Here is a 16,571-nt window from a genome sequence, read left to right on the forward strand (position 1 = left end):
AGGAAGACGATTGGTGGTGGGAGTTGGATGGTACTATCGGGTTCACGATGAATAAAGTTAGAAAATATAATGATAATGATTACTTACAGATGGTAATTAATCATGCTACTACGTGGAACCAATTTGTTCCTAGAAAAGTACACATTTTTATTTGGAGATTTTTATTAGTGGAATCTTAGCATCAAATATTTGGATATTCTTTGGTTGTTTTTCCCTTTATGTTTAAGACATGTGTAATGAGTTGATCACATGTTCTTAGATTGTGAAGAGGTTGTTTATATTTGACAAAAGGTGTTTAGATGAACGGATTTGATAATGCCGGATGTGAATATTTTATAAGATTTATTTTCTTAGTTGAAAATGGACTTTCTTTCTTCAAATAAAAAAACGGATTTGGAGTCAAGTCCGTTACAAACTTGTACTTTTGATGATATAGTTGATTACTCTTATAATTGATTTAATTTTAGAAACTGTAAGAATGATGCTAATCGGGTTGAATGGCTTAGAAACCCAATTTTAAGTAATTTCTAGCATCTTATAACTAGTTTTGTTTATAAATTCAGCTGTTAAAGAAAGTTGTAAAGCGAAGCTTCACATGACACTCATCAACTACTTTATTGTCAAGGTGCACAAAGAAACTTGCAACAATAATACCTTTAAACTAATTTGATTTTCCTTGTTGCATCCGCTATAACTTCTTCAGTGTTGGAATAATTTTTAAGAAAATTTCATTCCATAGGAATTTTTACAATCTCAATTTTTATAAAATATAACTATTTTTGTATTAAACATCCAAAAATAGAATTTAAGAAAATAATTTTATAAAAAAAAAAGATCATTTTGAAAACTTAGATTTAATTTTTAGAAATTATATCAAAATATCTTCCACTTAGGTATTTCTTGAAAAATTTATTGAGTGTTATTTGCTAGATTTTTTTGCAACGATTCTGATTAGATGCAATGGTGAAAAGTTACATATTTGCCGCGATTATGATTTATGCCCGGAACATACAATTAAAATGAGTATGCTCCTTCCTTTAGATTCATCTACATGTTTAACACCATTTGGCCCTGTCCATGAAAATCTAATGTTTAATTGACAATTATTGGGTATCTGAGTATCACAAGTTCCAAAATATCACAAGTTCTATAAAGCTTGTTATTGAACTTTATACTTCAAACAACACAACTTAAGTTCAATATTTGTTTGTCTTTGAAGATTGACTAGACTAAATTACTTTGGGTGAGCCAAAATAAACAATATATATATTTTTTTTAAATGTAAAAATGCATTTACACAGTTGTGTTTGTGATCGATAAAATCTCACGGTTTTCATATTAGAGCAATTTAGTTATTTTTCTAGAAAATACATGTCTCAATATCACCAAACAATTTTTGTTCAATTACAAGGTGTGGGTATACATGTAGTTTATCAATATACAACTTAACCAATGTTGTAACCATTCAACAAAACCCGAGAAGTAATATTATTATATTTCATACTCTATATAACCCAAACACGAAAACTCATATAACTTATACAAATCACACCCATCTTTATTATGTTTACTTATACAAAGTAAGCCATCATTTGTTACCATTTCTTCGATCAAGATCTCAAGGGTGTGCCTTATTACCATGAGCGATAGAAGATGCAGGTGCAAGGTCTGTCACACTGTTCTCATCCTCATCAGCTCCAGGAGGAAAGGGGACGTCACAACAGGGATAACCAGGGTAGCAGCAAACCTCATCTGGGCGATCATCAAATGGAAATGGCTTTGAAGCCATTGTTGTAGGTCCCACAACCACAAGTATCATCATGCATATTGTTACAATCGTTCTCATGATGCCCATTTGGTTCTCGATGTTTGAATGTACTCCATTGATGCTTAGTGCATCTACTTATATAAGAAAATGTGTAAAGAAATGGCATCTTTCTTCAAACGGCAAGACAACATAGAAACTAACTGACCTCATTGGATTCTTAGTTTTTTTCTTATAAATTATTATACCCTAATCAAATACCGTAAAAGTCATGAATATTGGGATTTACACCCTTAATTGTTTTTGCAACGACGACAAAAGTACATGCATTTACTTCACACCATTATTATATATAAATCTTGCGTATCCGTGAACAAGCTTGGATGTGCGAATCATGGTTCTTGATACTGTAAGGGCCGAACAAATAAGGTAGTTTTTAGTATATCTTAATTGATCAAAGATCGTACAACAATCAGCATCTTGACAAAAAAGATGAAATCAGTATAAGATTTAAGAAAGAATAACCAAGAAATATGTGTTTGATGTTTTGGATAAGTATAGTACCTTGTAAATTTATTTGTTCCTTTTAACCTGTGAATTGAACCTTGTTCACCGATGCTCAAAACATGATGCAATAAACTATGGTTATTATTATTATTATTATTTTTGATGAATGTGAGAATTGAATCTCGGAATGTAGAGGTATATTTTCAAATATGAATCTTGCTGTAGTGAAGAATGAAGGTAGTGGGTGAAAATGGACTAAAAATAGTAGGAGAAATATGAAGCAAAATCTAACATTGCCAAACATAGCTTCAATCAACCCCTACTCTCTTATAGTTTAATTATAGCATGATATACCTTTAAACTAATTTGATTTTCCTTCCTGCATCCAATCTAACTTCTTAATTAAGGTGTTTGAGTCATTTTCACGTAAATGTCAATACGTGGAATTTTTTAAAATGTCAATTTTTCACATAGTAATTGACTAGTTCACCAAGTAATGATATGCCAACAATATTTAATTAATCAAACTTGTTTTTAGCATGTGTTCATGTGTTTGGTCGATATTATATTTTATCTACATAACTACAACAATATTTGATGGCAATTTTCCAAAAAAACGTATTCATGAAATCATATCTTACACGTGCAAGTTTTATTTGTTGTGTTTTCACTATCGTAGTATAGTTTATTTTCTCGCGAAGCCCATCAATTTTACAACATGTTCCGGAGTTTTTTAAGGAAGGAAAGGAAAGACAAGGAGGAAAGTTGTGTTTGTGAGTTTTTTTAATAACTAGGGGGAAAGGAAAAATGATGAAGTGTGTTTTCGAGTTTCCTTTAAGGAAGAAAAGAAAATAGAAGGAAAGTAAAACCTTTTTCCAATCAAAATCTATCCCTAAATGATGAGATCGATTGGGAATTAGATAATTAAATAATTATGGTTTGTTAGAATTAAATAATTAAATCTTGTGTTTGTTAAGAAAGGATGTTATAGAAATGTTGAACCGAGAAATATGAATCCTCAGCTGAAAATTTCCCTCCAAAAGATAGTTTATAAACTTGAAAACCATTATCGTTGATAATGACACCAAAAAAGTTATGACATAAAAGATATAGATTTGAAAATACAAATCAAGTTTTACATTTAAAATTCCTAATAACCCAAACTGATTATCTACACTAGATAGTGGACCTGATTAATAACATCATAACTTAGGCAAGTAAGGATGTTGAACACATTGAAAAGATAAGTGTATTGATGTGACATCTCCAAAATCACGGTCAGAAAAGACCAATTTTCATTTATGCTTTTAAAATAAATTCAGAGTAAATCCTTTTGATTTGAAAGAGTTGCGGAATTTGTTCCCAAAACAAAACATGATAAAATAATATTTATCAAAGCATTTCATCAAGAGATGCATTTTCATTATATAATTAAAACTCGGGGTGTCATGTTCCGATACAGACCATTAAGCATAAACAATAACATTACAAGTCATTCAACAAATATATACATATACAGACTTGTAAACAAAACAACCTGATGGTTCGTCCATCTTACGCCCTTGCGCCACTTCCTGTAATGAGTGGGTCAGGCTTGGGAGCCTGGTGAGCATATAGGGTTTTCAACCCACAATAAATAAATTATATTTAATTTCACCAACCAATCACTATCCCGATTACTCATTCCCGTTATCCTCACTTTACGTCCCTAAAACAACATCTATCTCAAGGGACCTAATCTAGGATTTTCATCGGGACGGACATTACTGCTTAGGGGTTTCCTCAACAATAGATATCCTAAGGCAACCATGAGGGGGATAGAGTACACCGGTGAACACATCGTTCACAACACCTACAGGTTATGAACCTGCTAGCGTTCCACGAGACTGTCTAGAAGGAGTCTGTGGTCGTTATCCATACTCCGCTGAATAACTAGGTCAACAACAACAACAACATCGAGGCCTCTCATCTGTTTATTACACACCAACTATCTACCCATGTTCTACCCAACATATTAGTAGATAAAAATATACATTTTTATACATAGTTTAAAACCTGTATATCATTTTCATTCAATATATATTCCACATAACAGATGAGGCATACCCACATAACACGTATTTCATAGAAAACAAATCGGATCTATGAGATTAAAGAGAGTGAATATACATTCACGTACATAACAACAAAACTATACACATAACACGTATTTCGTATAAAATACTTCATAATTATGCGTTAGAAGAAAGTAACTACACACTCACACATATAAACAACAATATACTTAATACACTCAAATCATACTTGTATTATTATTGCGTTTATGAAAGGTAGTATACACTCACTTGATCAGAAGATGATCGGACAGCACTACGGCTTGCAGAAGTCGTAATCCTCAGCAGATCTGGAAGATCTCTACGAAAATCGAACTTCTCGCGGGCAGAGCTTCGGCTCGGAAACCGCACTTCTCTGGATCTTCGGGATCTCGGAACTTGCTTCGGGACTCGGGAATATTACCGGGGCTTCGGGGTGGCTTCGGGGGTAAAAATGCAGAGCTTCGGCACAAAGAGGAGAAGAAATTAGCAAGAATACTCGGACCCCTCGCATCCTATTTATAGGAGGCTAATGCCTCGGAGTACGCGGGGTGTACGGGCTCCGAAATGCATCACTGCATGCGTCATCCGAAGTGTCGAAACTCTAGCTGTACGCGGGGCGTACTGGAGTACGCTGGGCGTACTCCGGATGAGTCCGGTGACTCGTCTTCGGATAAGGCCAGATTTTATAATTAAATTTAATTATAAATTATTTAATAAACTTCAAAAATTCATATCTCCTTCATACGAACTCCGTTTTCGACGTTCTTTATATCCACGCGAAGGTGAGACTACGCTCTACAACTTTCGTTTAGACTTCGTCAGCTAACTTTGACTTTATTTTTATTATTTATTTTTAATAGGCCGGGAAAGAAAATTTCGTTATAAATTCATAACTTCTCCATTTGATGTCCGTTCTCGCCTAACTTTTTATCGCTTTGATACTAACAACGAGATCTTAGATTCTCGTTTAGATCACTAAGGCTAAATATCGCTCTAACGTAAATTTCACTTTTTACGTTAACCAGCGTTGCCGGTTTTGTCGCGAAACTTCGACATGTCATAACTTCCTCGTTATAACTCGGATTTCGGCACTCTTTATATCTTCGGAAACCTTGTTTCAACTGCTACAACCTTATCTAAAGATATCAAGTTTATTTTACACTTAAATTTTGACGCTTATTTTTATTCTTAATTAATCAAACCACATAATTAAGCAATTAAGCACAAAACACATAATACTCAAATAATACTCTTATATTATTTCAAAACGGGTTACAAAGGTTAACCTAGACGATCACATTGCTAAAAATGGCAAGCCCAGAAACACAGGCGTTACAATTGATAAATTAGTATATTCTTATTAAAATCTTAAAAGAAAGCAATTAAAGAGGAATAACTATCACTAAAGTAAGTAACATATAAATAATCATAACAAATAATCTTATCAACCATGGCCAACTGTATGGAAAACATATACGAATGTAACATCCCAAAGATACAACCAATTAGAGTATAGGTTTAACCAAACGGTTTCATTCATATTTGTTATCAAATCATAAAATCCTCTTTTCATATCACATTGATATTCTCATAGTAAATACGTGGAAGTTAAATATTGTTTTAAAAACCATAACATAACATAGAATGGCTAAAATAAATGCCATGCCCCTCCGAGAATGTCCAGATATCCCAATCATGTCAGTTCCTTACCCTTTGAACAGGAAGGACCTGCTTTTAAAAACATAAAGTAGCAATTATAAGCCTAAATCTTAGTGAGTTCTCACAATGCTTAATCATTATATAAATGATATGCATTCTGAAACTTAACATAGTTGACCATAATCACTAGATTCCCTCTAATCAGTCTATCTCAAGTGACTTGGTATTGAGCACTTCCCTCCAAGAGGTCTATCATGGACCTGATCCCACTAGATTCCTTCTAAGCAGTCTATCTTTAGTCTGACTGACATATAACATATGATCTACATAGTAAGTAAGTTCGTGAGAACTCACCTGAATGACTGATAAGGTAATCCACACAACAGACTAGGTGGCGCTGACACTACCTCGAGCCAATACGCAACAATTAATCCCTAATCTCGAAATTAATGTACATTACTTAACTTTCTCTACTAAACGAGTCTTTCTTATCCTAATCCTTATCTTGGGTCAAAAGATCAGTTTTCCTTTACTCACAAGCCAAAGATACACTTTCAGTAAAACTTGTCTAAAGGTCAAAAATTCAATGGTCAATGGTAAAAGGTCAATGACCCACCGTACCGTGGCATGCCCTTGACCACGCTGTCGTCTAGTCCAACAAAACAATCGCGACCCATATCACCACCATATAATGGTCAGCTCATGACCACGCCATGGTGGTTCTAGCAGCTTAATACTTTCATTAACCATCCATTAAGACAAAACCTATCACTTTCCATAAAGCTTCTTAACATCCCAAAGGTTCATAAAAATTGTCTTTATGGAATACATGTCTAATGCACATCGTTTACTAACCTAGGTAACTCCAAGCATGGCACCAAAACAAACTAGAAATTTCAGCTTTGGAACATATATCACTCTTGGGACCTTAGAGAGTGATAAAGTTGCAAACTTTATCATAACTAGTCTCTCAACTTTAAACATAATGAAGAAACTTGCTCATTTTGTAGATCTTCAAAGAATAAACCATAAAGATTAGATCTAAGATACTCAAATAGGTTGAGGAGATGCTTGGAATGTTGGAGTTGTCTTGCTTGAAGTCTCAATGACTCACAAAGCACCATTTCTTCCTCTAAAAGCACCCAAAGAAGGCTTAGAACATGAGAGAGAGAGAGAGAGAGAGACTATGGTTTGGGATATCTTCTTTGGAGTAAATGGAGGCAAGGGTTGGGGGAAAGCCTAGTCTCAATATTTTTTAAATAGGACTCAAGCTCCGAGACTTAGGGTCTTAAGCCTATAGAGGTGCCTCGATGTGGAGAATTACCTAATGTGTCGTGGTTATGTGGTAAACACCACACCATGGTAAACCAATTCACCTTGTTGTGGCAAGGCAAAACTCACAAAACCCAAGCCTTAAAACTTGAACATGTTACACATAACTTCATACCCGTGTCATTGGTGATGGAGGTAAGCATGCGTCTATGCAAGATGACGTTTGATGGATGCAAGAAGAGAGACAAAGGAATGGTTACCAGTGGTTATAACATCTCGAAATCTAGGCTTGTGTTTCTTGTTAAAATAATAACAATGATGATGATGATGATGATGATGATAATAATAATAATAATAATAATAATAATAATAATAAATATATAACATAAATAGTGAATAATTAATTTTATAAGTAGAATAAAACATTTTAGTGATCAAGAATAAAAAATTTGCAATATTTTGGAAATGAGGACTATATGCTCAAGTTCTCCAAAATATGGTTTGACTTGACTTTGACCCATTTTGACTACTTAGGAATAGTTTGCTCATGTATTTTATGGAGAAGTACTTGGAATGTACACTAGCAAAGTTACATTCATACTTATTAGAACTTTGGGTCATAATTGTCAAAAACTCGAAATTAGGGGGTGGAAAGTGTAAATTCAGAAATAAGAGGCTCACACTCTTCATTCCAGCAGGTGGAATCGATTTAGGGTTTAAAGTTTGTGGAGAAATGGTGATTCAAGCATAGAAGGCCATACAATTCGATCCCAAGCTTTTCTAGTTCATTTAGAGCACACTATGAAGCAATCTAGTGGTCTAAGGTATAACTTCTTTCCACATTGGTGTGAAAGTCCGAAATTCAATTGTTGTTTGGGGTTGAATTCGATTTTCATCTCATTTGAGGACTAGGGTTTGTCTTCTAAGCAAACTAAAGTGATTATGTTAACTTCTAGCTCAAATATACTTTCTTATGGTTGAATTTGGGTGAAATTGCTAAATATTTACAAATCCTAGATTTTCCAATGATAATGGTGATGTGACAATCTAACCCTTATATGATTAAATGACCATTGAAAAATGATTTATTGCAAATCTCCATATAATAGCACAATTCAAGCAATGGTATAATCATTTACTTGTAATATGAAGTTTAGGGATAATTTTGGAATATGAACTTTAATGGTGATTATAGGTGATATAAGGAGGATGTATTGTTCATAATCATAGTTCTATATTATGGATTAGGGATTATAGGTCAACATGAAAAATCATCACATCCTAGTGTGGTTCTAGTGATTGATGGGACAAAAGAGAAATATAGAAAACTATAGAATAAATTTTGGTAATTCCATAGTTGTACTAAGTGTCTATAATCCTTAGAGTGTGTTTTAGCGTGATTTTATGTGATTGGAACATTCATTTAGACATTGAATATTTTAAAATGATTCAATTGATGATTAGATCTAGCATTAATGGAATCCGTGAATGGAATCCTAAATTCCATTCCATTGATTTCAATGTTGAAGCTAGATAGCTTAATGGTATGCTATTTAATGTATTTATAGTTGGTTAATGAGTTAAATAAATATTTGGTGATTATATGATCATTTGAGGTCATTATGAAATTTAAATAAATTATGATGCTCATATAAGTAATTTCAAAACTCATATGACATTTAGAATGTCTTAATGATTAAGTCATCATGATGATAGGGCTTAATTGAGTATTTGAGAAGTTGATAACCTTTATTTAGTCCTTAATAACCACTTGGTAAAGTTTGGTGGCTATTGGAAGTCTAAAGAACAAGTTACAAAGCTTTTAGCAAAATTCTACACAAAACAATGACCTATAGTTATGACACGGGGTGTGTTAAACGTTCTTTAAGTGTACTATTTTTCGTGGAAAAACCTAGTAAATGACCCTCCGATTGCCCTCGAATTTTATATAAAAGCTAACAAGAAGTAAATAAGCTTATGGGGAAGATATAAATGATAAAAACATTAGAGGGGTAATTTGGTCATTTTTTGTAATTTAGTATGATTTTATACGTAGTGGTTGAAGGAAGTTTACCATTGGAGAATAAGTGATTGTAAGAAGCTAGAAACTAAGGTGAGTTACCGGGAACATACATTCCCCTACTTACTCATTTCTATTTGATAAGTTTTACTTGATTTCATCGCATGGTACTCTATGTACCCATTGATTAGTATGTGACCTAATTGTGCATTAATGAAATGTGATTTTTGAAATGTTTTGATAAGACAAAGAGCTGAAATTTGAAAAAAAAATGTTTTCATCATCCTATGTGTACATATTCATACTAGGATGGGTGTGAGTTTGAGATTCCCTGATACCGAAATGGACATTTGTTATTGTTGTTTTTGTGAGTAGATTTCTAGATAATGCTCAGATGCACGAGTAGAGGCTCGCTACTCTCATGTGGCGTTGGATGGCCCATAGTGCCTTAATTGTGGATGTAAGGACAAACTTGACAATTTCGTCTGTTATATGTTCTTCACATCTGACCATCAACTTTTGAGTTGGACTTTGAGATTGACATCGGGTTAGGAATAGATGCATGTATAACATTGCATTTAACATGAAAATCTTATCCATCTTTTGTTATTGTTGGAATATAATATTTCGGCCATTTTTCAACTAAAATGTTAATTATAAATTTTTGGGAGGATTTATTCGAGTATTGGGATTGTTATTCCTTACTCAAAATGAGCCGATCCTCGGGTAACTTACTAAACATTTCATTGTATAAATTATTTTGGATTTATATTCAGATTGAAAGGCTTGATGCTTAGAAAATATCATGGATTTTAGAAGACCCCGACTTGTGACTTGTGAGGAACTTGAACCTTTGTTATGATACCTAATGAACAACCTCGCTTATTAAAACTTTTATTTAAGTTTTGGGGACCGTTGAACTTTTTCGCATCAATTTGAAACTTTTGAGCTTAAAAGAGTTTACATTTTGTTTGAAAATGATTTTACAACTGGGATTTAGCCATTTCCATTTGTTGTTCCTCTAGATAAGGTTTAAGGTTTGTTGCTACCCTGGTTACCTTACCTGATAGCTTGATTTTATATATATAATATTTTAGCATGTTTTTTCTTTTACTTTTAGCATTTTTAATATTCATTTTGCATTAAATCGTTAGATTTATTGTTTTGGATATTTGTACTTGTTTAAGCTCATTTGTGTAGATTTGTACAAGCAAGATAGTATTTTGGAGCATCGTTAAAGCCACATCAAATACCTTGCAACCGCAATTGAAGTTCCATAGCAAAATCCGTGAGCGAAGAAAAACAAAGCGATATAAATTAATATTTGGATTTTGACAGCATTACGCGACCTTTTTCAAGAGATCAGACGGAGGGGTGAACATTATCCAATTGCGTTGAAATTATGCGGACATCTTCCTAACTCGTTAATCTTCGATCTCATCGAAATGAATGGATTCCTACAAGTTTTGATAGAGCATTTGGCCTGGTGAACAACAATGCATAAAGCTACCAGCTTGAATTTTAGTAGCCCATTTTCAGATTTTTTGAATACCCCATTGCATGTGATATGTTGCAGCCCAAAACCAAATGAATATCAAACCCATCAAGTCGTATGTGGGCTGAGGAAAAACGTAACAAATGAGGGCACAAAAAAAAGTAGCGATCGCATTTCATTTTTATGCCGACAGAAGAGTGTGAGACCAATGTTCTTATATAAATAACTGCATTGAGCTTTGATGATGGAATACCAAGAAACAAAGAGAAGAAGTATGGATTTCACGAGAACTATTGTCACAATCTGCATGATGATACTAGTGGTGGTGGGACCTACTACAATGGCATCAAGGCCATTTCCACTTGATGTTCATCCAGATAAGGTTTGCTGCCCCCTGGTTCCCCCTGTTGTAATGTCTCCTTTCGTCATGGACCTGAGGAAGATGATGTCAATGTGAACACTGTCGCACCTTCACCTTCACCTTCTATGGATCATGCTAAAATGGCACACCCTTGATATCTTGATGGAAGAGAAGGTGTTGAATAGTCTTACGAAAATTAGGGTTTGCGGTAGAGATCTGGATACCAGCTTGGATCGTGATATCACTTTCCGAACTGATATTTCTACCCTATGCCTGGTTTACAAGAAATTCAGCCTAGGATAATCCAAGTGGACACCTACGTTTCTAGGCACAAAAAACGTAAGCTATTATGCTAAGAGGTTCTGTGAATGTATGATGAAAAACGAGAGCTAAAAACCATCCGTCTTCTGGAAAGGAAAATTTGTTTATATACTAAACCATCCAGGCAGGAGCTAAAAACCATCCAGCCAGGTGCTCTGCCCCTTTGGAAACCCCGGACCCGGGGGCGCTGCCCCCGGACCCCCGACTAGTCGTCGAACCAGCTTCTGACTCGATCTTATACATGCGTGCACTCCACACAAACCCGTACATGTATTAGAGTACAAATCATGAAACTCCTTAGCTCACATGTTAGTTCCAGTTACTTAAAATAACATGGTAACACTAAAATCACCAACAAATAGTGGCTTGGTTTATGCAAGTAAACGTAATAAAATATGGGTGTAATTTATATAATTAAGATGAATCTTTGTGTCTATGCTTATAAAAAGTCTGAAATGTAATGCTCGTTGTTGTATTAAAAGTTAAAACAGGTTATTTAAGGTTGATTTTGACATGGGTTTGTTGCCAAATATGATAAATGTTTCACCCTTTCGGAGATATTATAGACAACTTTAACGCATGAAACGTTTGGTTGATTATTAGTTCTTTGCATGGTGTCATTGATGAAGTGAGTTAAATTTCGTTTTTGTTGAGAAATGTAGAAGGTTTTCACTTAATGTCAAGAATCTAATTACGGCATGAGCAGCTTAAGGGTCATGTAAGAAAACTTCTATCCTTAGAAGAAGTTTATTTAATCACTTATCTTTAAAATAAACCTCATACTAGTATTTTGAATGAAATGATTTGGATTAACTCTTTTTTTCCAATGAAATGATTTTTTTTCAATCTTTTTAATATTTGATTTATTAAAAAAATATAAAATGGAAAAAAAAAGTTTTTTTTGAAGAAAAATAATGTTAAATGATGTTTTTATTAATTTTCAATAATTAAAAAGGTAAATCTTTTATTTAATAAAGACAAAATTGAAAAAATGGTCCCTGTGGTATGCATTTTTTTGGGGTTTTGGTCCAAACCATGTGTTTTTTGATTTTGTGGTCCTTTTGGACTGGTTTGTTTGTGAGAATGGTCCATATACTTAACACCCGTTAAAAAGAATCCGTTAACCCCCTCATGTGCCTTGCACGTGAGGGTATTTCGGTCTTTTTACTTACAGGGACCATTTTTGCATACAAATGTCAACGTTTCCTTCTACCTTTTATCCCTCATTTACAATCCCAAACACCCGTCAACTCCCCACCTCCCTTCTTCCTTCTGCTCCATTAAACCTGCAAAAAAAAACATATCCAAAGAACCTAATCGAAGCAAAAGGAGACAAGGTCATACTTTAAAGTCGAAATGGTGTACGTAATGTGGCAGATCAGACCAAAAAATGAAGTTGTCGACGTATCATCCTTATATGGTAAGTTGCTCTGTTTTCTTAAACATTCCTATTCTTCATTTTACCCTTGATTTATACTAAAATCCGCCAAATTTTGACTTTGTTATCATGTACAATTTTGACTTGTAGCGGGTGCACCCACATGGTTTAGTATTAAGCTTCATCATGGTGGGAGGTTTACTAAGTTACCTGACATAAAGTATATTGGAGGTGAAGTGCGTTATGTTGATTATGTGGACATAGATGAGTTTTCTGTACATGAACTGGATGCCATAATGCTTGACCTAGGTTGCTAAGACCCACAGATGATTGAATTGACTGATGAATCCCCAGTGATATACTACCATTTCAGGATACCCAATGGTGACTTTCAATTTGGTCTTAGAGCTTTAGGGAATGATCAGGATGTTATCAATCTTTCTAAATTTATTCAAAATAACAAGTTGATTGAGGTGTACACAGAACATGGGAAGACAAATCTACTCACATACTTCATGTCTCCAAATGCAAAGGGTAAAGTTGTCATTGAGGAATTACCAGAAAATGATGATCAAGGGGTTAAATATGAGGCTGAAGTTCATGTAGAATCTCCATTGAGAAATATGAACCATGTCAATGATGAGCCAATTGGTGAGTACATGTCTTTGATTCTTTTTGGGAGTAAAACTGATGCATTCTCTCCAGAGTATAGAAGGGGTAGAGTTGGGAATTCAAAAAGAGAGGAAGGTTCTTGTAGCAAGAGGCTTAATTTAGAGGATATTGATGATTTAAAAGAGAAGGAAAGCACTAATGAGGGTGTTAAGGAGGTTCATGAGGCTGCAACTGTTGTTGAAGGATGCTACAATCCATTTACTTTAAATATTGCTAATGTAGGGGATGAGATGAGTGGGGTTCATGATAATGACCATACTGATGGATGATACAACACCCCACCTATTAATGATGAACAATATAATGAGCTTTTTGATAACCTTATGGAAAATTTAATTGGAAGTGATGAGGATGTTGAAGAGTATGAAGGGGATGATGAATCTAAAGATAGTGATGAAGAGTATGAAAAGGATGAAGGTGATGATCATGATGGGAAACAATCAGAAAATGAAGATAAAGTGGATGACATAATGGATGAGGAGAACAATATAGAAGATGTTGATGTGGACATGGCAGACTTCTTTCTAAATGTTGAAAGTGATGTTGAAGGAGCATGTATTAATGATGGTCATGAACCTGAAGATATGGAAGTGATTAACAATGAGGAGTTCGAATCATCGGATGAATCAGACCAAGACAGAGAAAGAAGAGCTCTCATAAAAAATTTGGGAAAAGAAAAAAGGTGCAGCCTTAGGTCAGTACATATACAGTCATTCTCAGTGGGGTAAAAGTTTAAAAGTAAAAAAGAATTAAAGGAGTTAATTGATGTGCACGCACTAAAAACAAGAAGGAATCTCTTCTTTAAAAAAATGACAATCAAAGGCTTAAGGCACAATGCAGAGGAGTTGTACCTGTCATCAATGAAGGTCAAGTGGGGACTCAACCTACCACTTCAAAAAGCAAGGGCAAAGAAGTAAATACACAAAAAGAAACATGTGGTTAGTATATACATGCATCTAGGTCAAACCCCGAATCTGACTGGTTTATAAGGACCTTAAACCAAACTCATACATGCTTATAAACAAGAAAACTCAGAGCTTGTACTGCTTCTTTAATCTGCAAGAAAATCATAGATCAAGTTGAGGCAGATCCAAAGATTCCTTTGAGATCCATACAAGATCACTTTCAAAAGACCTACCAGGTGGGTATTTCGATGGATAAGGTGTTTAGAGCAAAAGATATGGCAAGAAAGCATGTAACTGGGGACTACACAAAACAGTTTGAGTTGTTGAGGGACTATGCTCTTGAACTTCAAGCTACAAACCTAGATACAACAGTCAAAATAGATGTGTGTCCTAATGGCAACCCTGCATCCGCAACAAGGCAGCTTAGAAGGATTTATGTATGCTTGGGTCCACTGAAAAAAGGCTTCAAAGCATGTCTTAGAGACTTAGTAGGTTTGGATGGTGCCTTCATGAAAGGCCCATTCCCTGGTCAGGTTCTTACAACAGTGGGTCTAGATTCCAACAATGGAATTTATCCCTTGGCCTATGCAATTGTTGAGCCCGAAAACACAGCTAGCTGGAAGTGGTTTTTAGAAAACCTTGGGGATGACTTGGAGCTTGGGAGCAACTCAAACTATACTTTCATAAGTGACAGGCAAAAGGTAAATTACAATTCATCACTTGATCATTTAGATTGTGTTTTTTACCAAAAAATTAATTCTAATTATTGTATGTTGAGTCATGTAGGGATTACAAATTACAGTTGATCAATTGTTTCCCAATGCTGAGCATATGTATTGTATTAGACATATTCATGACAATATGAGAAAGAAGTGGGGGAAAACTGAGTACAGGGACCATTTATGGAGGTGTGCATCAGCAACCACCATTCCTAAGTTTGAACAATTGATGAAAGAGTTTAGTGAGTATGATAAGGAGGCATGTCAATGGTTGAAGCAGATTCCTCCTGTACATTGGGCAAGGAGTCATTTCTCAGGTAATTGTATATGTTTGCATATGGTAATGATTATGTGTTTCAGTTATTTATCAGCATTAATTGTATGTTATTGTAATGTGTACGAAGAGTTGTTTCTGATGTGTTGATTTCAAACATGTGTGAAGTGTTTAATGGGAAGATAGAGAAAGGCAGGGATAAACCTGTAATTTCATGTTTAGAGTTCATTAGGGAGTATCTAATGAAGAGGATATGTAATGTCATGAAGGCAATAAAGAAGGCTAAAGGTCCATTAACACCTACATCAACAGACATCCTAGATGCAAGGAAAAAAGGTGCTTCACAATATATTGCTAGGTGGAATGGGGCAAACAAGTATCAAGTCACTGGAGCATTGCAAGATCAACATGTGGTGGATGTTAGGAACCAAACCTGTACTTTCAGAAAGTGGGAATTAATAGGAATACCTTGCAGGCATGCAATTGCAACTCTGAATGAAATGAGCAAAGACCCTGAGGCTGAGCTTGACATTTACAAGTGGGTACACAAGGTGTATTGGCTAGAGACATGGCAAAAAGCTTATTCATTTAAGTTGGAACCAATTAAAGGGAGACCCATGTGGCCTAAAATTAATTGTCCAACAAAGCTAATCCCTCCTCCACATCGCACTCATGTGGGAAGGCCTAATAAAAAAAAAGACAAAGTGAGGGTGAAAGGTTAAGCAAAAGGCAAAAGGCAAGTCAAGGTGATGGAGTCAATGAGATGCAAGGAGAACATTCCCAATGGCCAACAAATGATGGAGTGTAGAAAGCTATCAAGGAAACATATCAGTGTTACTTGTAGCAAATGCAAGAATAAGGGACACAGCTGTAGGACCTGTAAAGGGCAAGGAGGGAATCAATCTAAGAAGTGATTATGGTTGTTTGTTGTGGTGCAATGACTATTTAGTTTCTTGTTGTTAAAAACTGTTTGTTTTTGAAAACTTTAGTTATGGTTTGATGATGTGGTTATGTATGGTGCACAGAAACTTGTATGCTTAACTTGGTAATGGTTTTTGGTTTCACTCATGTGGTTAATGGAATGTTCATTTTGGTCAATTTATGACATGGATTTTGGTAATGTACTT

At 34.7% G+C, this 16,571-nt stretch overlaps 1 protein-coding gene across 1 annotated transcript; it reads left to right on the forward strand.

Moving 5' to 3' along the window:
* Positions 1-13,869: 13,869 nt before the first annotated feature.
* On the forward strand, positions 13,870-16,166 carry LOC145007983 (uncharacterized). The gene is made up of 4 exons (XM_078966599.1): positions 13,870-14,240; positions 14,582-15,152; positions 15,238-15,487; positions 15,613-16,166. The coding sequence occupies exons 1-4, from the start codon at positions 13,870-13,872 to the stop codon at positions 16,164-16,166; spliced, it is 1,746 nt and encodes a 581-aa protein (XP_078822725.1).
* Positions 16,167-16,571: the final 405 nt, after the last annotated feature.

This window comes from Lactuca saligna, chromosome 1 (genome assembly GCF_052625555.1).
Source record: "Lactuca saligna cultivar CGN05327 chromosome 1, ASM5262555v1, whole genome shotgun sequence".
NCBI lineage: Eukaryota > Viridiplantae > Streptophyta > Magnoliopsida > Asterales > Asteraceae > Lactuca > Lactuca saligna.

Excerpts from the sequence above, each read along its gene's own strand:
- LOC145007983 (XM_078966599.1), top strand. The coding sequence starts at position 13,870 with ATGGAAAATTTAATTGGAAGTGATGAGGATGTTGAAGAGTATGAAGGG. Across the intron at positions 15,153-15,237 it reads TCATAAGTGACAGGCAAAAG|GGATTACAAATTACAGTTGA; the intron begins GTAAATTACAAT and ends TGAGTCATGTAG. Across the intron at positions 15,488-15,612 it reads GGCAAGGAGTCATTTCTCAG|TGTTTAATGGGAAGATAGAG; the intron begins GTAATTGTATAT and ends ACATGTGTGAAG.